Below are 25813 nucleotides of genomic sequence, written 5' to 3' on the forward strand. Positions count from 1 at the left end.
TTCTTATCCCTCACTCCTCAAGAGTACCCTGGGGGAAAAAAGGTGGGATGGGCCCCCCACAGACCTTGTTCTTTTTGTGTGTGTCTGATGTGATAATCTAGTCTTCCTTAGCTTGGGCCAGTGCAGGGGATGCATGACCCGAGGTAGGCCAGGTAACACTGGTAGATAAACTGTTTAATTGGACCATGGAAAGATGGCTCCCAAAGCAAAGATGAGTCTAGAGCTAGACCAGGCAAAGGAGGTTCACAGATGAAAAAGGTTCACAGCCACGGGTCTGGAACTAGTAGGCCTGTTGGTTTGCTGATGGCAGAGGGATGGAGTAAGGATGGGAAAGGGGGAAAAGCAATTTACGTAGGAAAGGAGGTGGTTCACCCACAAAGAGGTTTGTTGCCCTCAGTCTGAAACTAGGCTTATAGGCTAGCAGATGGCAAGGAGTTAGGGTAAGGGCAGAAATAGGGAAGTGACTTCTTGCTAATTTAGTAAACCTGTATATATAAATGTGCCTTCTTACTTTGTATCCCATGACCTTGTTAAACTCACTAATTAGTTCTAAGATTTGAATGTGTCTTTGTTTATATGTGTTTGAAATTTTTTAAGTAGACAACGTCTTTTGAAGATAGTTTCTTTACTTTCATGCATGTATTTTCTTTGTTCATCTTATGACACTGGTTAATACCCCTACTACAAAGGTAGCTAAGGGTGTTGAGCATTAATGCTCTTTCCTAGTACCAGTGTTAGTGTGGGAAACATCCATTCTTTTGTTTTTTTGTATGATGTTAACTGTAGGGTTTATATGTATAAATATATATATATATTTATATTTATATATATGTTCTTTATGAAGTTAGTAGAGTTTCTTCCCAGTTTTGTAATTTTTTTTAGATGTTTTTGAAATGATTTTTTTTGCATCAAGTAATGTGATCATGTAATTTTTCTAGGAACCACTATGGTAGATGATGCTCACATGGTGGACTATATTTGAATCATTCATATAGCAGACTATATGGTGGACAAATTATTTTAAAATATTAAACTAGCCTAGCAGCCGGGCGGTGGTGGCGCACGCCTTTAATCCCAGCACTCGGGAGGCAGAGGCAGGCGGATCTCTGTGAGTTCGAAGCCAGCCTGGTCTCCAAAGCGAGTTCCAGGAAAGGCGCAAAGCTACACAGAGAAACCCTGTCTTGAAAAAAACCAAAAAACCAAAAAAACAAAAAAAAGCAAAACAAAAACAAAAACAAAAAAAACTAGCCTAGCTTTGCAGGAAAAAAAAAAATCACACCCTTGGTGTGTCATACATTATTGTATTGGATTTGGTAATATTTTACCTAGGATTTTCATACATGTTTCTGTATCCATAAGTGTGCTGGCTAGTCATGTCATCTTGACACACAAACTAGAATTATCTGAAAGGAAGGAACCTCAGTTGAGAAAATGCCTCCATCAGATCCAGCTAACTATAAAACATTTTTAAAATTAGTAATTGATGGGCCTGTGTTCTATAAGGAAGCAAGCTGAGTTAAGCCATGGGTAGCAAGCCAGTAAGCAGCATCCCTCCATGGCTTCTGCATCAGCTTCTGGCTCCAGATTCCTGCCCTATTTGAGTTCCTGTTCTGACTTCCTTTAATGTTGAACAGTGATATGGAAGTGTAAGCCAAATAAATCCTCTCTTCCCCAACTTGCTTTTTGGTGATGGTGTTTCATTACAACAATAGAGACCCTAAGACAGTAAGGCATATTCATCCTTTTCTGGGTAATGCTTTTATCTGATTCATTTTCTGAGTAAATCTGTCCTGAAAATGAGTTCCATCGTCTGGAAGAAATCTTGTAGAATTGGTGTTATTTCTTTAAATGTTTGGAATAGTTGACCTGCAAAACAACTGGAGCTTGGATATTTGTGTTTCATAAAGTTTGTTTTTGCCATAGACTTACTTTGTTTAAGGGTCACAGGAGTGTTCATGTTAACTGTTTAAGCTTGAATGTGTTTCAGTAGCTATGGTTTATTAAAAGGTACATTTAGAAGGGCAGATTCTGGTACTAGACAGCTGTGTGACCTTTATAAAGATACCTTAGCTATAATCTCTTTGGTCCTTAATTTATTCATCTGAAAAACCAAGGGGTTAGACTTACTTGTTTTTATTTTTTTTAAAGTTTTATTTATTTATTTTTTTTAAGTTTTTTTGATACAGGGTTTATTTGTGTAGCTTTGGGACCTATCCTGGAACTTGCTCTGCAGACCAGGATGGCCTTGAACTCACAGATCCTTCTGCCTCTGCTGGGATTAAAGGTGTATGCTACCAACGCCCGGCTAGATTTACTTGTTTTTAAGGTTATTTTTATTGACTACTTTTTGAATTTTTAGTTCTGATAGGATAATAATATATGCATTTGAAGTTGATGTGAAAAACCTTACTCTCTATCTTTTGATTTGTCTGTCATTCATTGAGCATTGGTTTTCTTAAATTAATTTTGTCCTTTAAAATATGTCTCATATTTTCTTCTAATAAATAATTTGATGTACAAATATGGGTAGAGGTATTCCTGTTCATGCAATTGTATATAATAGACTTAAGGTATATGAAAATTATCTTTATATGTGCTTCATAAGAGGATTAAGATTATTAGTTTTTAGTGTTATATTTTCTTTAAAAATGATTAGTTTGAAATTTAGAAATATTTGAAATGCATTTCCCTTTTAGTGATATCCCTTTGATCATCATGATTTTTTTTGAAGTCATACAGTTTTCTACTTACTAGAGACAATGTGAACATTTATTGTACAAATTTTTTCAAAAGTGCCACATTGTTGTGCTTTCTGTCATTTGTTGGGTTAAAGCAAAGTGGAGGTAGCATACAGATTTGCTGCTGAAGGAAACACTGAGTTGCAGGCTGCAGCTGGAGGATTTTACGTAGGCACCTGTGGGTTTGAGTGCGTTCAATATACAGGCTGCAGTAGGAGGCTGGCACTGACTCTGCTGACTCCAGTGCACTCCTTCGCTGCTGTTCTGCCGGTTTCTCGACTGTCCAGAAGACAAACAAAATGGTGCAGCACATTCAGGACTTGGGGGAAAATAACCGTCAGTATGATTCAGAGGTGGGTCTGCTACACTGATCAGAAAAGAGATTGTTTAACAAGTCTAGAGGCTTAGGCAGAGATCAGCATGTCAGATTTCCGTAGCTGTTTTAATGTTTGATCATTGCCATTTAAGAATGAAACTGTTATAGTTGTGAAATCTGCATACCCTCTATATATAGAGGTTCTGGTATGTGGCATGTACTTACGAACAGATTGATTTTATAAAATGTTTGTGGCTTTAGTGTATATAGATATGTGTTATGAAAGGTTTTCTTTTCCTACTAGTATTAGCTTGGCTTTGCTTTTTAGTAAACACTTAATGTGCTTTGTATTTTCTCTGTTGCTTATTTGTTTGAGTTCTTGCTAATGTTTCTCCTTATATCATTCATTTTATAATAGCAGTAATCATTCTCTAGTGAGATAGGGGAAAAATCAGTAGGACGAGCACTAAAGTTGGCACTTCATATTTTATTGATGACTGTAATGCAGTGGAGTTCGCATTGCACATAGTCATGACTTAAATGATTACCTCTTCTATGAAAGCAAAATGTTTGTAAGAACGGCCATGTTGACAGTGAGTATAAAATAAAGGAGAGGAAATAGGACAAGTAAAATTTCACTGTCATTGGCTTCTTGAGCTATGTTAGCATTGATCCAAGACACTGCTGTGTTAGAAGCACACTATGAAACAATTGAACATCAAGCACTAAAAATCATGGAGGCTTAGTTCCCACCCACTTCCTGAAGCAATTTGCTTTTGTATGTGTGTATTTTGCATCTCTGTAGGTGCCTGTAACCAAGGAGCTGTCCAGTTGAAACAAGATATGTTTTCTTAAGCCACACCCAAAAGATTCTTCTTTTTTATGCTTTGGGTACTGTTTTAATCCTGTGTTGATTTGTTACCATCATATTTGGGATGACTTTTGAGTTGTAAAAAGAAGAAACATACTATATCCACAAGCTCCAGCTTAAGATGTTTTAAACATTTGAGTTGTTTTACCAGCATAGAAAATCAGTATTTTAGTTGTGCAGTATTTTCTCTGGCTGAGAGGAAGAGTATTTGTGTGGTTCCATGGAGAGTGTATTGCAAGGATTCTGATCACGTAGGTTACAGTGCTGCTGGTGTATTATTTTGGTTAGTTGTGGATAAGACATTCCAAGTTAGTTCAGATTTTCTTATTTGAGCAAATATTTGTTGAAAAATTCTAAATGCTTGGTTATTATGTGATATTAAAAATTGCAATGCAGTCAGACTGATTTCTAAAACTATTTATAATGTTTTGTTCCATAGTAAAGACATTTTGTATGTGATTAGAATTAACAACTATATGGCTGTCTGCCACTATGTTAGATTACCTCACCCACTTTACTGTAGAAAGAAATCATTCGGAATCAGCATTAATCTTAGTAGTCTGCAGAGTGCATTTCGTATGTACTCTCAGAACAGTTTCTTTTAGACTGAGCAAATTAACTCTATCTTCAGAAATAAAAAAAGATTGTAGTATATTTCTGATCTTTTTTTATTGAACAACAAAAAAGAAAAATATGGGATTTTTATGTGCCAAATTTCATGACAGTAAATAGTTAACTATAGAGTGAAACATACTGTATTATTAGAATGTTTCATGTATCCAAATGTTATATAACCCTGATGGAATGTTGCAGATGAAACAAAGAAATCTGATTGGTTCCTCACAAGAAACAGCAGCCTTGAAATCCTTTTTAACCAGAGGCTTTCACAGCAGCTGCGATGGTTAGCTGGCATCACAGTGAAAACAGAAATGCCTTGGAGATGAGGAGGGTGTTAGAAGTAGAAACTGATGTTCAGGTGTCTACTTTATTCTTTTCTTTGAGTATATATTGCCTTGCAGATCTTTGTCTTTACCTGCAAACAACTCCCTCCCTTTGTTGTTATTAAAAGGGGATTATGTCTTATCAAACTGATGAATTTCCTAAATAGCATTATTTATTGAATCTCTAAAAATAATTTCAAATGACAGAATGAGTTAGTAACAATTTTAGGACATTCATGAGGTGTGAGTGATTGGGGCTTGTTGAGAGAAGAGTAAGTACATGGTGGAAACTTTGAAGCACAGGATACTAACAGAAACTGTTCAGTCTCACCGTTTCCCATTATATTAAAATTACATTAAATAGTTGTCATCTTAAGATTTTGGAGATACTTAGTTAAGGGCACACTATTTATAATGATATTCAAAGAATAGGGTGCTACTAGTCAAAAACAGTTGGAGAATTATTCTTTTCTGGCTATTATAAAAATACCCTTGAGATGGGGGGAATAATGTGTTATCTTTAATGTATTTATTATTGGTTAGATGGTCTGCTGGACTGTAGCTTAAATCACAGTAACAAATACACAACTGTTCTATGTTTTTAGCAGAAAATATTTAAAACATTCCTGTTGCTCGAATCCCAATTAGTCTTATAATAAAAGCCTGGAGTCAGATATCAGGGTGAAAGCTGAAAGATCGGAGAAGCAGACCAGCCAGCCAGCCACTAGTTCTTACCGCTGTGAAATTCTCAGCCTAAAGGGGCCAGAGCTCCTGTCTCCTCTCACCTTACATTCCTCTGTCTGCCCAGCCATATCACTTCCTGTCTCCACCTCCCTAGTGCTGGGATTAAAGATGTGTGGGATTAATCTCCACCACTGCCTGGCTCTGTTTCTCTTTTAGACTGGATCAATCTTGTGTAGTCCAGAGTGGCCTTGAACTCACAGAGCTCTGTCTACCTCTGCCTCCCATGTGCTGGGATTAAAGGTGTGTGCCACCACTGCCTGGCCTCTATGACTAACTAGTGGCTTAGCTCTACACTCTGATCTTTAGGTAAGCTTTATTTGTTAGATCATAAACAAAATGTCACCACACATTCCTATAGTTTATTACAACTTGAAAATTCTTATTTTGCCCCTTAAGACAGGATTTCTCTGTGTAGCCCTGACTGTCCTGGAATTCACTGTGTACACCAGGCTGGTATTGAACTCAAGAGATTCTCCTGCCTCTGCCTTCCCAGTGCTGGGATAAAAGGCATGTGTGAAAATTCTTACATATAAACAGTAATGGGTCAACTTTATAGAATCTGGGAGAGGAACAATTGCTGTGAGCCAGAATCACTATCTTAAATAAAGACATCAGATTATATTGAAAGGAAATAGCCAAGCATCATAAAAGAAAGTATATTTTATACACAGTTTTTTTTTGTCTTTTTTTTTTTTTTTTTTTTTTTGGTTTTTTCGAGACAGGGTCTCTCTGTGTAGCTTTGCGCCTTTCCTGGAACTCACTTTGGAGACCAGGCTGGCCTCAAACTCACAGAGATCCGCCTGCCTCTGCCTCCCGAGTGCTGGGATTAAAGGTGTGCGCCAAAGAAAGTATATTTTAAAAGGAACATCTGATACAGGTATTTTCTGTGAGTACCAACTCTATTAAATAGGTTCCATTCTGTGCTTATTTTCTAATAGAGTTGGCTGAAGGCAGCTGGCTGCAAGTGTCACAAGCTAAAAGCAAAATGGCTGGCAAGGATTAGTACTGTAAATTTGCAATAGAGCTGGATGCAGATAGAATACCATTTGTTGAAGGAGGGCATTATAAAGTAAGATGATTGAGCTCAAGTGTTTTCAACCAAAAATGAATACTTTTATCAAAGGGAAATGCATAGTTTTTTTTACAGCTTAAAAACATAAGGCTTTATACTATAAATAAAGTGATAAATGTTTAGCTAAGCAGCAAAATCTCTTGTTATTCTGTTTAGTTGTTGTTTACATTGTGTGATTTAAAAGATGGGATAGATTTTGAGGGTAATTATAATTTTTCAGAATGATGTATAGTTAAAGTGTAACAAAAGAGGAAGAACTCATTACTTTTTTAGAATGGAGGGAATTGGGAGAAGTTTCTGAGAGTTCTACATATTTATTAGTATTTTAGATTAGTACATACTAAAGGTAGAAGAAAAAACCATAAGCCCTTTTCATTGAATTTTAGCATTTGGAAGATTAAATGACTTTAAAGTTAGTCATAAACTTGCATAGATTGGAAATACCCTTCAGGAATTAATTAGTTAAGTTGAAAACTGTACATTAGTTCACTTGTCTATCTCATAGTACATAGTAGAATGAGTATGTACTTTAAGAGAGAAAATATAGATATTTGTCAATTCTACTTTTCTAGTATGTAGGATAAGGTCACAATACCCAGTGAGTTCCCAGGGTTTTTTGTTTTGTTTCATGTTTTTTTCAGGACAGAATTTCTCTGTGTTGTCCTAGCTGTCCTAGCTGCTCTGTGGACCAGACTGGCCTCAAACTCAAATATCTGAAATTCTCAGTTTTTGATGAATGGATAATAATAGTAAAATGTGTGTAAATATTAGCAAGCAGGCACATATACAGGCACATATACAGGCACATATACAGGTATATCTAAATCAATTTAATTTTCACAGCCTTATGTGATAAATTCCATTATTTTACAATTTTGACAGATGAGGAAACTGAGGCAGAGACTTGATCAACATTGACAGACAGTATATGGTGAACCCAGTGTCTCAACCAGTATGTTCCTGATCTTTTTCTCTTAATTAGTGAAGATAAAATGTTAGCATTTGGCTGTATGCTTAACCACCAGAAGCCTACATTGTACATATATATATCCTGGCAAGAACTGCAGAGTAGAGAAAACATAACCTTTCTGTTACATCTTTCAGAATTGCCTTAACTGGCATTGTGTGTGTGTGTGTGTGTGTGTGTGTGTGTGTGTGTGTGTGTGTGTGTGTGTGTGTGTGTGTAATTGCTTTAACTGGTTTTTCTGTGTGTGTGTGTGTGTGTGTGTGTGTGTGTGTGTATAATTGCCTTAACTGGCATTGTGTGTGTGTGTGGGGGGAGAGAGTTTCTTTATGTAGCTCTGACTGCCCTGGAACTCGCCTTGTAGACGAGGCTGCACTCAAATTCAGAGAGATCCACCTGCCTCTGCCTCCTGAGTGCTGGAATCAAAAGCATGCGCCACCATTGCCCCACGGTATTTTGTTTTCTAAAATCCTTTTCAATCATTGGTTGTTATCATCAGTAAGTGCAGATGTGTAGTTCTAAAGTACTTAAAAGCCCATAGCAAGTGTATGTAAAAATCAGTTGGGTAATGGGCTGCGAGATCTAAAGCACAGCTGATTAAAACTTCTGAATGTTGTTCTCTCTTTTCCTCTTTGTTTTTCAGGATTTTTTTTCTTTTTCTTCCTGTTTTGTTTAAATTTCAGTTTCCAGCCTCCAATATTTAATTTTTCAGTAACAGTGAACTTTCTAGAACATGAATTTGAGTTTTCTAAAATGTTAATTTTGCTGGGTAGGGTAGAGTCTGCCTATAATCCCAGAACTCTTGAGGTGGAGGCAGAAGGATTAGGAGTTCAAGGCCAATCTCAGCTACATAGCAAGTGTGAGGCTCTCCTGGCCTGTATGAAACCATCTTTCAAACAAAAAATATAGATTCCAACATAGAAAGACATAGAAAGTACACACTTAAGAAGACAGATTTAGCCGGGCGGTGGTGGCGCACGCCTTTAATCCCAGCACTCGGGAGGCAGAGCCAGGTGGATCTCTGTGAGTTCGAGGCCAGCCTGGGCTACCAAGTGAGCTCCAGGAAAGGCGCAAAGCTACACAGAGAAACCCTGTCTCGAAAAAAACCAAAAAAAAAAAAAAAAAAAAAAAAAGAAGACAGATTTAGAATTTGGTAAACAAACAACCCTTCCCCCCAAAGCCCACCCAATCTAGTGATGTTTGAATCATCTTCAGAGTTGAAAAGCACATTAAAAATGTATCTGTTAGAAGTTTTTAGTTTAATATTATTTGTTTTAAAGTTTGCTAAGCAGTGATAAAATTCTGTTTTCTATAATCTGATTTCCCCCCTTCATTGGTATATGTTAACCTTCTTTTATGCAGTGTTCAATTTTTTATTAGTTTTTAATTCATTTCCCTCTTAATAGAAAATTGAGTTTATTTCTGTTTGTTAGTTGTGATTATGGTATGTGAGTGTGAGATTATAAGTAATGCTGCAATGAGTATCCTTATATGTACATTGGGATTTGGGGGGGGTATACTGTACCCAGAAATGGAATTGACATCATATAGATTCTTTATGTTTTACCTTTGCTAAATAATTTCTCTGTCATTGTTACTGTCCACACTCATATTTCCCAGAGAGTTCCTGTATTGCCAATGTTCATATAGTAGGAGTTAACTTTTACCACTCTCATGAGTAAAAAGTGACATCTCACTAATTTAATTGTTTTACCTAATTTCTAGTGAGGGTTGATATTCTTTCATGTGTTTATTGGCCTTTATAGTTTTCTCACCTATTAATAACTTTATAACTTTCATGCATGTTTTTATTGAATTATTTATCTTTTACTGATTATAGAAATTCTTTGTATATCTCAAAGATGGTCCAGTAAGCTATAGCTAATGACCCATATGTACCTTGCCACCTGTTTTTATGCAGCCTATGAGTTAAGAATGGTTTTTACATTTATTTTAAATGATTCAAAAAATTAATGAAGTCTAAAATGTCATTTTCATTATAATCTGAAAATTATATGAAATTCAAATTTTAGTATTCGTGAATAGTTTTATTGGAATATGTGCATACTCATTTGTACATTGTTAATGCTTATTTTATGCTAGAATTGCAGAGGTGAAATACAAGATAGAGAGCATACTGATATTGGCTGATACAGGGATTCAGTGTGCACCTCTGGAATGTGTCCTAGAACAAGAGATTGGACAGAAATACATGAACAGTAGCAAAGTGAGAGATTTATTAAGGAAAGATACTTCTCCAGGGAGGAAACAAAGTGGCCTGAGCAAAGAGCCTTTAGTAGCTGAAACAGCCCTTTTATATAGAGTTCGGGTTTAATGGGTGTATTCTGTTACATGTAATTCTGCATACAACTTCATCATATATCTTATTAGCCTCTTAAACCTCCACCTAGGGGTGTGAAGTTTAGTATTATAATGAACCAGAAAGTGATGGTGGGAGTTGGAGAAGTTCCAGTTTCCCACTTTGCCAACAGGCTTTTTCATATGTAATTTTGAAATGCTTTGCTTAAAGGTCTTTTGGAATTCACCCCACTCCCCGAACTATTCTGTTGCTTCAGTAAGATCTGCAACTCTAAAATGCTTGTTCTCCTGTGGTTTATAGGCCCCTGTTCTTGGTTGATTCTTGGTCTGTGACTTTTATTGTAAGTATTTTCTCTCAATCTATATACTCCATCTTAAAATTTTGCTTTTTTAATACCCAAACTGATGTTGAGTAAGTTAAAATTTTAAATTATTCAATTTTATTATTATTTTTCATCCTTCATGTTATTTGAAGACTCTTGGAGATCATAAATATATTCAATAAATAATTATAAGAATTTTCATTTCTAATTTTAATGCACATGAATTTATTTTTTGTAAATCTTACAGCAAAATGATTACTGTGTGAGAAGGGAATCATTTATTTATTTCAAATAGAGATAGTCATTTTTTTATGCTATTTGTTGAAGGTCCTTTCCTTTCTCTAGTGATTTGGAATGCCAGTTTCTCTGGTAGGTAGTTTCTTTTATTTACACCTGTGTCTGTTTTCTAGGTTCTTTGTACCCTTTGTTTCTTACTTGATTAACTATTTCTATGTCTGTTGGATCCAAATGATTCTTATTACCCAGAGATTTAATCATTGTTGTATCTATTTTCCCTTGTTTCTTGGGAGAGTAATAAAGATTGTAATAGCCTTAGCAAGAGCTTTATTAAGGACAAATCCAAGGGAAGGAATAGTACTTTGAATTTCTGTATTGCATATATCATCATGTTGTTAGCTTTAAAAACATTTTTTCCTTAAAACATTTTGATCTTAGACCTTTATTCTCTTTGCCATTATTATAATAGTCAAACAGTATATTAAGACTCAGGTACCCACAAATGTATGGCATTATGCTGAGTACTTAAAAAAACATATATATGAACTGGAGGTATAGCCTAGAATGCTTGTCTAGAATGTATAAAGCACTGGATTTAGTCTCAGTCATCACATAAACCTTGTGAGCTATCATGCACCTATAATCCTAGCACTCAAAAGATGAAGGCAAGAATGTTTGAAGTTCCAGGATCTTCTTTGGCTACATTACGTACTCAAATTAGAAGCCAGCCTGAGGTACATGAGGACATCCCCACACACAAGTGTGTGCATATGTAGAGTCAATGAAAACCAAAACATTATTTGGTATAGTTGATTTGAAAGAACAACTTTGAGTCATATTTATATAATTTATGATCTTTTAACTTACTACTTTGGTCTTGGCAGTGAATGTTAATATATTTAAAAGTTGTGTCATGTGGTTAGAGAGGGGAGGGGAAGGTTTAGTTTTCAGTTTATCTGTGGTGATGTATTGTGCATCCCAATAAAACTTATCTGGGGGTCAGAGGACAGAGCCAGCTACTAGATTAGACATAGAGGCCAGACAGTGATGGCACACACCCTTAATTCTATCACTCTGGATCTCTGTGAGTTCAAGGCCACACTGGAAAGAGAGCCAGGCAGTGGTGGTACATACCTTTAATCCCAGTACTGGGAAGCACATACACTTTTAATCCCAGGAAGTGACTGCGGAGAAAGGTATATAAGGTGTGAGGAAACAGGAACTAAAGAGCAGTTCAATTGAGACCCTCAGGTGAGGACTCAAAGGCTTTCAGTCTAAAGATTCGTGGAAACAAGGATCAGCTGAGGAGTTGGTGAGGCGAGATTGGCTGTGACTTGTTCTGTTTCTCTGACCTTTCAGCTTTCACCCCAATATCTGGCTCTGTTTGTTTTTTTTATTAATAAGACCATTTAGCAATTTGTGTTATAGTCTATCAGCTGTTATTCTGTCTATAGAGGAAGGAATGTAAGGATTTTATTATGAACCAAAATGATATAATAAGATAAAACATTTCTTACTGTCTTTGAGAGTTCTACATTATTAAATATTAATTTGGAATGAAAAATATTCTATCCTGATTCCATAGGTATGAGTTATTTCTCTGGTGTCTTTATAGACATTTGAAGGGAGAGAGAGATCAGAAACAGAAAGCAAGCCAATGTTAGGAAAACAAGACACTGATTTTAAATGAAACTGAGCTGTGTTAAGAATTTATGCCTTTTCTGATGGGAGATCTGTCAAGCATTTTAAGTGTTAAATGATGTGGCTGTTCAGTTTGCATTCTAATTAATTATTCAGCTAGAATCTGTGTTTAGATATATGTTTAGAAAGAATGAATAAGGGATGGATGCACGTTGGAGATGGAAACAGATAGATGGTAAATAAAAAGTCCAGAGCCAGTTGTGGGATACCTCCCCTTAAGCTGTTGGTCAGAAGTGTCTTGGAGATCCCCCCCGCCCCCCCCCCCAAAAAAAAACAAAAACATTACAGGCTATGTCACTGCCCTTGGCTGCTTACCAGAACTTGATGGTAAGAATCCATTGCTGAAAACATCATACTCTTTGGTCACAGGATGGAGAAATCAAGTTGGTACTCATCAGGAAGCTTCCCCTCTGCTGCATAGCTTTCATAGTACCGGAAGGTGTAATAGAGTCAGCTGAGAGAAAAATCAACAGTCTTAACCCAACTGTGAGCTACAATAAGAACTGGTGTGGCAAGATATGCTCATGGTTCAGTAGTGGCACAAATGTTACTAGATTAACGGAACTGCTTTCTGATGTATTTAAGACCTCTTCCACAGGAAGAAACACATGACCAGCACTATAAATCTCACCAAGAACCTATGGTGAACACAGGCCCCAGGGATGAACTTACTACTTTTATTCTGCTAAATGGACACAATATCAAACTGCCTTCTGTATTCATTATCTCTAGACCCACAGACTAGTACAGCTTTCAGACCTCATCAGGGAAGTTTCTTTGTGCAGTGAATGGTAGTTAACACAGAAACTCATAGTTGGTTAAATTGCAGAGAATTAAGTGTCGGTGGTGTGCTTGTCCATAAATGGAATATCTGTATCACTCCCTTCACACACATACCAACCAAGGCTTAGGGGTCATCATGAAAGAGGAGTCAGAAAGATTTTAAGAACCAGAGGTCGGGGGCGGGGACAGGACCATTGCCCTTGGGAACTCACAGCAGCTGTGATTCAATTTGCATTCTAATTAATTATTTAGCTAGAATCTGTGTTTAGATGTATGTTGAGAAAGAATGAAGAAGGGACGGATGCATGCTGGAGATGGGAACAGATGGATAGATGGTAAATAAAAAGTTCAGAGCCATTTGTGGGATTCCTCCCAATATCAAGCCTGACAACTGTGTGTTCATGAACCTACTACTACCCCTACCTGAGGAGCTCGAAGCAGTTGATAACTTCTGGGGGAGCGAGAGTCAGTTTTCTTTAAGGGCGTGGTCCTTGGTAGGTTGACCACACTCTAATGGTTGACCTCACAGCAAGAGTATATGGGCAGCACAAAATGGACTCAGTGAGTTATTTAAAAAAATATTGTAGGGAGCTGAGGGTAGGTCTGGGAAGAGTTAGGGGGAGGTATTGGGGTAAATATGATCAAAATATATTGTATGAAACTTTCAAAGAATTAATAAAAATACGTTTAATTTAAAAAAAACTAAAATAATGCAAGGCAGGTGGTGGCAGTGGTGAGGATGGATGGATGGTAGGACAGAATTGGTGAGTGTATCAAGCTTTTCAACATTTTAGCAAAATATCTGAAACAACTTCAGGGTAGAAAGATTTATTTTGTTTACTTTAAGCAAGTGGTTCTCAACCTTCCTAATGCTGTGACCCTTTAATACAGTTCCTCATATTGTGGTAACCCCCCAACCATAAAATTACTTTCATTGGTACTTGTTAACTGTATTTTGTGACTGGTATGAATCATAATATCTGATATGCAGATATATGATATGTGGCCCCTGTGAAAAGGTCATCTACCCACGGGTTGAGAACTGCTGGTTTAGATGTGTCAAGTCTGACATGGCAGAGTAGAGCAGTTCACGACATGGCAGCCAGGAAACCTACATTAGTTCCTCCCTCCCTCCCTCCCTCCCTCCCTCCCTCCCTCCCTCCCTCCCTCCCTCCCTCCCTCCCTCTCTCCCTCTCTCCCTCCCTCTCTTTCACCCTTTCAACCTATGGGATGGAGACACCCATATTTAAGGTAGATCCCTCACCCTATAGCTAATTTTGGAAACATCCACACTTTAAAACATATCTGCTTTCAGAGATATGTTTTACTAATCATAGATGCTTTTTAATCAAATCAAGTTGTTCATCAAGATTTCAGTTTTGAATTAATTGAAATGGAGACCTCTGATAGAGTTAGGTTTGAAGGAGTGAGCAGAAGGAGAGAATTTCATGTTTGGATATTATGAGTTTAAAGAATAATTGAGATATCCAAGTTGAGATTTGAAATGACTGGTTTTTATTTGTAATGAACATTAAATATTAGTCTTTTCTATCAAACACTGTAAAATACTTGTTTACAACAAGGACCTCAAATCTTTACATCACCCTACCTTATGCAAATATTTTAATTCCCTCTACCTGGTAAAACTTTTGTTTATGCAGAGACCATGCTGAATTCTCAGAACTTAAGTGATAACACCTTCCTGCTTTCCTTCATTTCCTTTGTACCATTCTTTTAAGACTAATCCAATTACAAAAGACTGTGAAGTTGGACTCCAGCCACTGTAGAAAAGACATTTTATTCTACATGATAATAAAAAACAAATGAACTTACTGTCCTTCTGTGCTTGTTCTTCTGCTTTGGTGAGTATCAACACAGCCTTCTGGTCAGACAGGAAGTTTTGACTTGTTGAGACATTTTAATTGGAGTGGTGGTCTTTTTTGCTGAGACCCTGAACTTATTTCTAACACATAGACAGGCCTTTCCAGTTTGTAGTAGATAGAGAAATATAGGTTCCCTAGTAGAATAATGGATTTGAATCTATGTAGGAGAGACAATATCAGGATTTTGTACTTAAAAATACATTAGTAATCTGTTAAAGGGAAAATTCATGTATATTTCATAGGCTTTTGCTGAAAATTGAGTAATGTACATATGTAGAACACTTAGCATGATGCCTGACACATAGCATGGGTCATATAGGTAACAGCTGTTTTTGTTAATGTTGGTACAGTCTAAAAAGCTGGAGCTTCACTCTTCTTTCACTTCTATGGAGTATGTTTATGTATGTACACTATTTAGTTCCATGTTCTTAGTAGCACACACTCTCAAAGGATGCGATGAGAATAAGTGCTTACCTCTGTGATGAATAAAAAGGAGGACATGACTGCTCCTGGATATGATTGAGGAGAAGGTTTTTATTGTAGATGCGAGGGAGAGCACAGCCAGAGGCATCTGGAAGAGTTAGAGCAGGGAGAGAAAGTAGAAGACAAGACATGACCAGCAGACTGAACTGGGCCATGAGAAGAGAGACGGGGTGGGAGGGAAGGCAAGAGAGGACGAGAAGAGAGAGGTGAAAGGGAGCTGTAGTTAGTCTTTCTTGTCATTCTTTTGTCATTCTTTCTTGGCATTCTTTTGGGACCTCCAGCTCCCCAATAACGACACTGAGACTTACTCTGAATGCTTGGCCTTTAGCTTAGGCTTGTTCCCAGCTAGCTCTTATAACTCAAATTAACCAGTTTCTATTAATCTATGTTCTAACATGTGGGGGTTTTTTTTGGTCTTTAATTTTTTTTTTTTTACCTCTCTTCCATTCTGGACTCCAACTTCTTCAGTGTCTTACTGGCATCTCCCATCTTTCTTGTAGATTTCCTCTCTGCCCGGAAGTCCTGCCTGTTCTCTCCTGCCTAGCTGTTGGCCATTCAGCTCTTTATTAAACCAATCACAATGACACATCTTCACTCAGTGTACAAATATCCCACAACAAGGAGCCAAGAGCAGGGCTGAGAGAGTGTGTGGCCAGAATGGCTGGGTTTTATAGGAAAAGAAAAGCTGGAGGAAGGGGAGCAAAGCTTAGGGCCTGGAAAGGTTTAGGCAGGGGTTGAGAGGTGCTAAGATGAGCCAGGACACTGTAACAGTTACTTGCTATGCTGGGAGAACCTGGTAGCCAGTGTCTACTTTGATATGCTAATTGGACAATTTGCATATCAAAGTTAGATTTTTGTCCTGGGTTTCTTTGGGACATAACTCGTAGCGTCTTCCAAAAACTTATAACCTCATGGTAATAATGAGGAAGACATCAGAAAACCAACTGAGGGAAATTCTTCTTATGATCAGTATTCCTCAGTACTATAAAGAACACCATAAATAAAGCCTAAGAAACTGTCACAGTCTGAGAATCCTACAGAGACATAATGTCTAAATGTAAAGGGGTATTCTAGAACATAAAAAAGATATTAGTTTAAAAACTAAGGGATCTAAACAAAATATAGACCTTAGGTATAGTAACATATCCTGTTGATTCATTAGTTGTAACAAATAGTTATACAGGGAACTGGGTGTGGGGTTTATGGGATCCCCTTGTTCTGTCTTAGCAACTTTTCTGTAAACTGTCTGTCTTTCTTTACTCTGTTTACTTAGTTCCGTGTTAGGCCTGGCATTTTACATATTCATTGTGTGCCTTGAAAGCAGTCATCTACTTTTAAAATACTGACATTAATTGTTGTGGTTGCTTCATTTACAATTAGCAAGTCTCTTCTGTTTTTGTATTATTAGTCTGTAACACAAATCTTAAAAGGTCTTATAAACAAACAAACAAACAAACAAAAAACCCAGAGCCAGATATTGGGGTGAAAGCTGAAAGATCAGAGAAACAAGAACAAGTCACAGCTAACCTCACCTTACCAACTCCTCAGCTGATCCTGTTTCCAAGAATCCTCAGACTGAAAGCCTCTGAGTCCTTACCCCTGCAGGTCTCATTTGAGCTCCTGCTTAGTTCCTGTCTCCTCACACCTTGTATACTGTTCTCCACCCAGCCATGACACTTCCTGAGATTAAAGGTATGTGTGCTTCCCAAGCAAAGGCATGAGATCTCAAGTGCTAAAGGATTAAAGGTGTGTGCCACCACTGCCTGACTCTGTTCCCAGCGTGGCCTTGAACTCACAGAGATCCAGACAGATCTCTGCCTCCTGAGTGCTAGGATTAAAGGTGTGTGCCACCACTGTCTGGCCTCTGTGTCTGATCTAGTGGCTGGCTCTTTCTTCTGATCTCCAGATAAGTTTATTAGGGTACACATTATGTTGGGGGACACAATATATCACCACATTAGTCATCATTGTTGATGCTTATCTCCAGCTTCAGAGTCAAAACATTCTGAGTTTAATAGAACTTTTCTTGTGCTACAGATCAAATTATTTTGGAATATGCTGGATGCTTCAGGCAATTATAGATTAACAACCAACTCATTACAAGCAAGTTACTTAAAATCTTTTCAAAAAATTAGAGCTTTTAAACTGGCTATATAAAAACCTTGACACTTTTCCCCCCCTGGTTTTTCGAGACAGAATTTCACTGTGTAGTTTTGGTGCCTGTCCTGGAACTCACTCTGTCGACCAGGCTGGCCTCGAACTCACAGAGATCTGCCTGGCTCTGCCTCCCAAGTGCTGGGATTAAAGGCGTGCACCACCGCTGCTTGGCCTCCTTGACATCTTCATATTTGGGCAAGCTTTGAAAATATACATTTATAAAAAGAATTAGCTATAACAAAGGTGCATTATGTTAATTGGTTTATTTTATTTGGTGTAGAATATGTCTTTTTTCTTTAGAGGAAAAATACTGTAGAAAAATGTTTCTAAGAACTAACTTAAGGGCTTAGGGTGTAGTTTAGTGGTAAGAGTACATGCTTAGGTCCTGGGTTCAAACTTTTAACAGCATAACAGCACAAATGAATGAATGAATGAATGACCTAGATATAGGTGGATCTGGGATTCCATAGGAAAATTCTTAGTGAAATATAGTTGAGAGTAGTGTGGAAAACATGTTTTCTTTTTGTAGAAGTAGTCCGAGTAGGAAAACACTGGATTCCTTAAACTGTGTTCCAAACCATATCAGTACCACTGTTTTTTCTTGAGCTTGCCTTTATTATATGAATGTGTTAGAGAGCTGGCCTATAAAAATAATTCAGCAATTTAAAAAGTACCAACTGCATGCCAAATAATATAAAAATATCAAGATGAAAGAGCTTTCAGAGGCATGATTTTAATATCTTATAGTCCAATCTATCCTACAGTCATTAATCACTAATAAACTCTGTGACAATGATGTCATACAGATACAAATATTTACTGACTTTATTGCAATAGTGTACTTTACAGGTGTGTGCACTGTGCTGTAATATGGAGGAAGGAGCCCTGGTTCTTCTTGATAGTTATCCTGAAAGTCGATAGAAGAGGACCTTGCATTTGTGCCATTCTTCAATAAAGAGATGTTGTTACCCCTGGGACTGGAGTTATAGATGTAGTGAGCCGTTGTGTAGTAGCTGTTGTGTAGGCATTGAACCTGGTCTTCTGGAAGTGCAGCCAATGCTCTTAACTGCTGCGCTGTTGCTCCATCCCAGTCATCTTATTACTGTAAGTCTTTCTGTAACTTGATTGTCATCATAGGAAATCACTAAATATTGTAGATTCCTATTTTTCTAAGACCGTTTTAGTGTTTACATATCCCTTAGTTAAAAACTGTATCTTGTGCAGTGATTTTTTTCCTTAATACTTTATGAAATAATGGGAATAGAAAACCTTTTAATAGCGTTTTTTAGTATTGAAGACATTGTTTCATATTCTTTCCAGATTATTACTGGATTTTACTTAGTATACTGATTAACAAATTCTCTGATTATCTAAAATTTATGTATTTATAAGGAGGAATTTCATGATTGTTTGTTCTAACTCTAAATAGCTTCATGCTTTGGGGTGTGTGTGTGTGTGTGTGTGTAATGTTAAAAATACCATAACTTGTTCCCTAAGATTTCCTAGTCTCATTTCCTCTCTTGCATTTAAAAAAATTTAGTGCAGTTGCCTGTGGAGGTCAGAAGGTATTAGATCCCCTGGAGCTGAGTTAAAGTCTATTGTGAGGCACTTGATATTGATGCTGGAAACTAGTATGTGTGACTGCATGTGTGTGTGCCTGTGTTTCATGTTATAATCCACACCTTGGGGCTGCTAAAGTGTTCCTGGAGCTTAAGTCTATATTGAATGGGTCTGTTAATATGCTCTGGAAATTTGATAAATAGGGACAGATGATAGAGACAGGTAGACAGATTCCTACCCCCCCATAAACAAGGGGTTGGTGTTTAGAAGACACAATAAAAAGATTGACAATACCATAATAGGAAGTCGAGGCAAGATCCAGGTCCACATGAGATGGGGGTCACCCTAGTTTAACTTGTCTTTACCGTTGTGAGTGCAGCTATCCTGGACACAGTGCATGGAATAACTCTGAGGACTGAAAAGGAAGGAACAATGGGAAGATTTGGGGGGAAATTGGAACCATTCGTGAGTTCAGAATTTTCTTTTCCTGTGATATCTGCTAGTTAGAGCTTACTGCAGTTAAAGGGCACCATGGTACAGACAGACATCTTTAATAGGAGTGTTCTAGTTCTGATTTGAAGAGGGGAAAAGAGTACTCACGCTGAAACAGATCATGTACAAGTCCTCTCTAATCTCCCGTGTTTTCTCTTCTTTTTGCCCTATCCTCCCACCATGTTAACGAAACCCATATAAGACAAAATTCTGAGAGGAGAGCCTGCTCTATTAGTGGAGCTGTTTGTTACTACAACTCATTTTCCAGGAGTACCAGGAAGCTGGAAAATACTGAAAAGATTGTAGAGAAAGCTGTCTCAGGAAAAGAAGCTCAGAAAGGTATGAACACCAAGGTTCACATCTGAGCTTTACAGTATGGATCTGACTGAAATTATCATTCCAAAAACTTTTCAGTATTGCTCTAAGAGATCACTGACCAGAATACAGACCAACTGCTGGGTGGCATATAGGAAAGATAGATGAGACTAGAACTGTGAATAAAAGTTTTCAGAAATGGAGCTGACATTTCCCAGTAGATTAAATAAGACTTGAAGAATCGTAATTTAATTTCAAATATAATCTAAAATTACACACAAAGATTAACAAATTACATATAAAGGTGATGTAAAGAGAACTAGGAAATGCCAGTTTGTAAGGGAAAAGCTGAGAGATGTTAATACCAGGCTGAGTCAGTGAAATGACTAGACAAAGATGTCTGCTATAAAAAATGTTTCTACAGCAGTATATGAACCTTCTCAAAATGAATAGACAAAAATTTTAATGAGAAAATAAATACATAAAAAGGAATTGAATAGGAATTTTAGAACTAAAATGTAGTAACCAAAGAAAAAGTATACTTGGTAGGCACATTAGTAGACTATAGACAGAACTGGAATCTATGACCTTCAAACTATGTAAATACCAAGTATCAAAATCTAAACCCCCAAAATAACAAAATCTAAAACCAAACAAACAAACAAATGGGGAGCCTCAGAGATGTGCAGGACAGAAACAGAAGGTTAGCAGTTGTGCCATTGGAGTTCAAGAAGAAGAGAAATAGAAATGTGATGATAAAACAGTATTAAACAATGGCTGAATATCTATCATACGTGTCAAAAGAACTCATTGAACCTTAAACAGAAAAATGTAAAGAAATTCATACCAAGTCACTATTGATTAATCAATCTAAAAACTAAAAACAACGGTCTAGAACTCAGTCTGAGAAAATGAAATAGCAGTTGCAATGATTACAAAGATTAGAGGATGTGGCAATGGGCGGGGGCTATCATTCAGGGGATAGTGTTTCACTGAGCACGCACAAGATCCTGGCTGCCTGAGCTTAATAATACTAGTATCCTACCTCCCTGCCTCGCACACACAAAGTGTCAAAAATAGGATATAAACAAGATTACACAACCACCAAACAACTAGTGAAATACATTCAACTTCACTAGTTTTTTAATAAATTCATTTACTTTTTTAGGTTGTTAACTTTTAGAAGAGAGTACACAGATGCCTATGTGCACACATAACATACCTGTGAGCACTCATCTGTTCCTGTGAGGAAGCCAAACATTAAGATATCTTCCTTAATTGCTTTTCCACCTTACTTTTTTGCAACAGGGTGTCCAGTTCAACTGGAAGCTCACTTTTTTTAGCTAGGCTGGCTGGTGACTGAGCCCTCAAGATTTGCATGCCTCTGCCCAAATCAGAGCTACAGTTAATAGGCATGTACCAGGCTTTTATTTGGGCTCTGGGGATTCAGGTCCTATTCTAATGTAACAAGTGCCTTACCCACTTGGCCATCGTCCCAGCCCTAGTTTCACTATTAATAAGAGAAATACACGTTAAACAGAAGTCTGTAAGGTTTTTGGGTATATTGGATATTAATTCATGAACATCTGAGGTGGAAGAATTCCCAGAGGGTTAAAAACAACAAATTCTGATTTTGAGTTGGTCATTTAAAATATCAAGCCTTGCCAGGTGTGGTGGCACAGCCTTTAATCTAGCACTCAGAGACAGGCAGATATATGAGTTCCAGGACAACTTGGTCTACAAAATGAGTTCCAGGACAGCCAGGGCTATACAGAGAAATCTTGTCTCAAAAATCCACAATAAATAAAATATCAAGCCTTGTAAAAAGAATCTGTAAAATTGTTTTTCTTTAACATAGAGTTAAAAAGGATATAAATATGTACATTTTCTTAAAAATAATGAGGTTTTAAAAAGATTCTCTTTAGTTTTTAAATTAATTTATCCTTTGACAATTCATACATGTATGTAACATACTCCTCTCTCTTCACCCTCTCTTATTTTCTCCCCCACCGCATCAGTACCTCACCTTCTTCCCACCAAGCCCCCATCCCACTTTTATTTTTTGTTTTGTTTTCATTTTGCTTTGTGATCTACTGATTTAACCAGGGTCACTCATATGGGACATGGGTATGAATGAGGCTGTTGCCCTGGAGCATGAATAACACTAATCAAGCAGTATGATGGAGGACAGTGCCTTCCTCTCATCCAGCAGCCCTTGACTGCTTTTAGCATCCTGTATAAGGTGGGAACCCATGTGCCTCTCCCCTATCTATGGCCCGCATTTTTTCCTTTCACTGTCCTGTGCAGCCTTATACAGGCAGCACTAACTGTTAGGAGTTTATGAGTGCCTTTGCTGTCACACCTTTAATAGAGTATTTCATGGCCCTCTTCTCTGTTGTTTGGCTTCTACATGTTTTCTGCCCTTTCTTTATGTTCCCTGTCCCTTGGATGGGTGCCCATTCAATGCTGAGCATGTAACAATCACTTGTTTTTAATCCCTTGATCTGTTTTAAATGCTGTTTGCTGTAAAAAGAAACTTCTTTGATTAGGCTGAGGACATCATTAGTCTATGAACATATAGCTGTAAATTTCCCCTAGTGCCTAGACCTTACCCAACCATGGACATTTGACCACAGCAGCACGTGAACTCCCTCCTTCAGAGTGGGTCTCAGAATTTGGCTGGTTACTCCCATAACAGTTGTGCCATTATTGCAGTGGTAAGCACCTTTTGCCTAGCAAATTGTTATTGTAGCGCCATAAGTCTAAAGCTAGGAAGAACCGTTGGCTACCTTGACAGTCCCAGAACTGTGAAGAATTTGAGTTTTAATTTCAACCAAGGCAGATAACTCATTCTGGAATAATAATGTATAGGGACCTTTTTGCTTTAAAATTTTAGCCTATTATGTTAAAGGAAAGATTCTTAACCTTGTATTTCAAGTAGCATTTTGTTTTCTTAGCACATCTATGAGGTATTTCAGGTATAACTTATGTAATAGGGAGAAACCAAAGAAATATTTGAAATTGGTTTTATTTTTAAAATATTTGCAGACTGACAAAAATATAGCTTTCTATTGAAGTATCTTTTGATTTGCTGAATTATTTTTAAAATCCTACTAAAACCAGAATAGTTTATTAAGTTGCCAAGTTCATAATAGACTAAGATATGAATATTTTCTGCCAGTTATTTTCTGTATTTACAATTACTGTATTTATGAAATCAATTAATTGATGTTGATCCTCATGGTACCTACTAGGTAAGCCCTCTGCAGAAGAACAAAAATGGATAAATATGCTTGATATATATGAATTTAATTACTGTTAAGTATTTTTTGTTTTGTTTTACAAGACAGGGTTTCTCTGTGTAGCTTTGTAGCCCTGGCTGTCCTGGAACTCACTTTGTAGACCAGGCTGGTCTGGAATTCACAGAGATCTGCCTGCCTCTGCCTCCTGAGTGCTGGGATTAAAGGCGTGTGCCACCACCGCCTGGCTAATTACTATTAAGTCTTACATAGGGTAAATATACTCTTAAAAACTTAATTTCTATAAAAAAAATTAAAAAACAGGCCATGTATTTAAAAAGTCAAGCTCTCAGGACAGAAGGAAGTAGAATAGATGACAGAACAAGAGTAATGTTTTTTAAGATTACAGCTGGTATGACTAGTGAAGGAGAACTGCCCAGGGTCATGGAAAGGTTTGCTCTGCCCAAAGATGTCCAGGCAAATAGCCCTGAACAAGATTCATTAGAACTCAGATTACAAGAAAGGAGGGGTTTACAAGAGAAATGACATTCTGGGCCAGGGTCATTGGTGAGAGGAAAATGGTAAGAAGAAAGATCTAAAGAAAACCAAGGTGCTGGAGTGAAGACAGTACTGCAGAGCATGCTACACATAAAGCTGGATGGAGAGAGTCCTGTGGTCAGGATAATTAGTTTCAGTGTGTTTTTTTGTTTGTTTGTTTTTTGAGACAAGGTCTCTCTATATAGCCCTGCTGTCCTGGAACAACCTGTTTGTAGATCAGGCTGGCCTCAAACCCAGAAATCCTCCTGCCTCTGTCTCCTGAATGCTGTGATTAAAGGCAGACACCACCATGCCCAGCTACTGCAATATTGCATCTTAAAATAAGAGACAGAGGTACACACATGTTAAACATTTCAGTTAGGATGGAGAGTAGAGAACAAGAAGTTCAGCTGAAGAAATCATTTTGGGAACACTGCACCAGGTCCGTGTGGCAGATAGACTGGTAAGGAAGTGTTTACAATAACCTAAGAGGGTATGGTGATGGTGTAGACAAAGGTCGTGGGGTAAAAGCAAGGAGAGGGTGCACATTCAGTTTGAAGGGTGATTCCCAGTTCTAGTCTACCTAGCTATAGCTAGATGGTGGTGGCATTTGGTCAAACAGGAACATGAAGAAATGTGGGGAGACCTCCAGGGTGTGGTCCTGACTGTGTAGTGTTTTAGATGCCTGGCAACCCTCCAGGTAGAGATGTAAGGGACAACATCAGTTATGTAGGGCTAAAGCTCAGCAGAAAGACTTAAGCTAGGGAAACACTCATAAAAGGACAGAGTAACTGAGAAGAGCATTTTCAACCCAGCCTTGATTATTTTAATCTTATTTAGCTGAGAATAATAAGTTAAAGCAAGGCTGGGGAGATAGCTCAGTCAGTAAAATGTTTGCCTTACAAGCACAAGGACCCGGATTTTATCCCTAGAGCATATATGGGGGAAAAAAAGAGTAATGCTTTTTAAACCTGCTTAGAGTTGTTACTTCTTACTCTTATTCAGTTAGAAATAAGTGGTTGCATAAAATAAAGCAAGCTACTGAATCTTAAGTATATTTTAAATTTGATTGAAGTGAAAAGTTTGTAAGTTTAGGCCACTATGTTAAAGCTTTAGTTTTATTTAGGCTGATTTGTTTGTTTGTTTGTTTGTGATTTAACTCAGGCTGACCTGGTATTCTATGTTATACAGGTTGACCTGAAGCAATTTAATCTCTCTACATCTTCTCTGCTCCACCTCCTGAGTCCTAGGAGTATAGACATGTGCCACCAAGCCTAGATTTTAGACTGTTTGTTTTGTTTTGTTTTAATTTTACATATGCTTTATGGAATTCTTAATCTATTAATTTCATTTTTGTGCTTTATTTGCCATGGGTTATTTTGTTTCTGTATAACAAATGGAATTATTTATGAATGTAAATTTGTTGTAGCTTTTTAAAAATTGTAGTAAGAGGTATATTCTTGATTCTTGAAAAATGAAAATGCAGATAATGAATGGATATTTTTATATAATTTAAAAAATCATGGGTAAAATATCCTCAGAATTTGTCTGCTTTTATCTTTTATTGAATCACTTGCATGTTTATTGATTTTTTTTTATTGAATCACCTGTTTGTTGTTTTTTTAAATATATTATGAAACATGTAAATGTAATTTTACTCCGGTGAAGCATACAGTCCTTGAAATTATTTGACATATTTTATGCAAGCAATTGTCTATCATTTAGGCATTCTAAGCTACAATGCAGTGAATGAACTTCAATAAAATCCCTTTATTCCTTCATGTGTATATATGGTGGAGCAGAAAAAGCACTTCTACCTCCATTGAGCTTTTTTAAATCAGTCTCTACAAGAATAAGGACAAGAGCCATTGGTTTACATAGGGAAATCCTCAAATATTTTAACGATACAAATTATAAGAAATGAAAATAAGTCATACACATAGTAGTTTCATGATACAGATGTCTCCTGAGTTAGGTCAAACTCATTATCTGTTCATGCTATTTTTAACTTAATGCAGATGGAGGAAGCGAGGAACCACCGGATCGAAGACAGTCAAGTGTAGATTCTCGCCAAAGCCGCTCTGGGCAAGGTAAAAAATTTTCAGTGTGAGCTATTCCTTCATACTTCATTTGGGGAC

The 25813-nt window shown here is 37.2% G+C and overlaps 1 protein-coding gene across 22 annotated transcripts in view; it reads left to right on the forward strand.

The window, feature by feature from the left end:
- Tanc2 (tetratricopeptide repeat, ankyrin repeat and coiled-coil containing 2) overlaps positions 1-25813 on the forward strand; it is a 338567-nt gene that overhangs the window by 79889 nt on the left and 232865 nt on the right. For 14 of the 22 annotated variants that reach the window (XM_076577705.1, XM_076577713.1, XM_076577703.1 and 11 more), the window contains one exon: positions 25694-25765. The exons of 3 other annotated variants lie outside the window; for them this stretch is intronic. In XM_076577705.1, coding sequence (XP_076433820.1) covers positions 25694-25765 — 72 coding nt within the window. Of the gene's footprint in view, positions 1-2702; positions 3092-10266; positions 10307-15804; positions 18637-19048; positions 19924-21831; positions 22142-25693; positions 25766-25813 lie in introns of those variants that run through there. 5 more of the 22 variants (XM_076577715.1, XM_076577723.1, XM_076577720.1 and 2 more) reach the window with 5 other exon arrangements.

Source organism: Peromyscus maniculatus, chromosome 8, assembly GCF_049852395.1.
Source record: "Peromyscus maniculatus bairdii isolate BWxNUB_F1_BW_parent chromosome 8, HU_Pman_BW_mat_3.1, whole genome shotgun sequence".
Classification (NCBI taxonomy): Eukaryota; Metazoa; Chordata; class Mammalia; order Rodentia; family Cricetidae; genus Peromyscus; species Peromyscus maniculatus.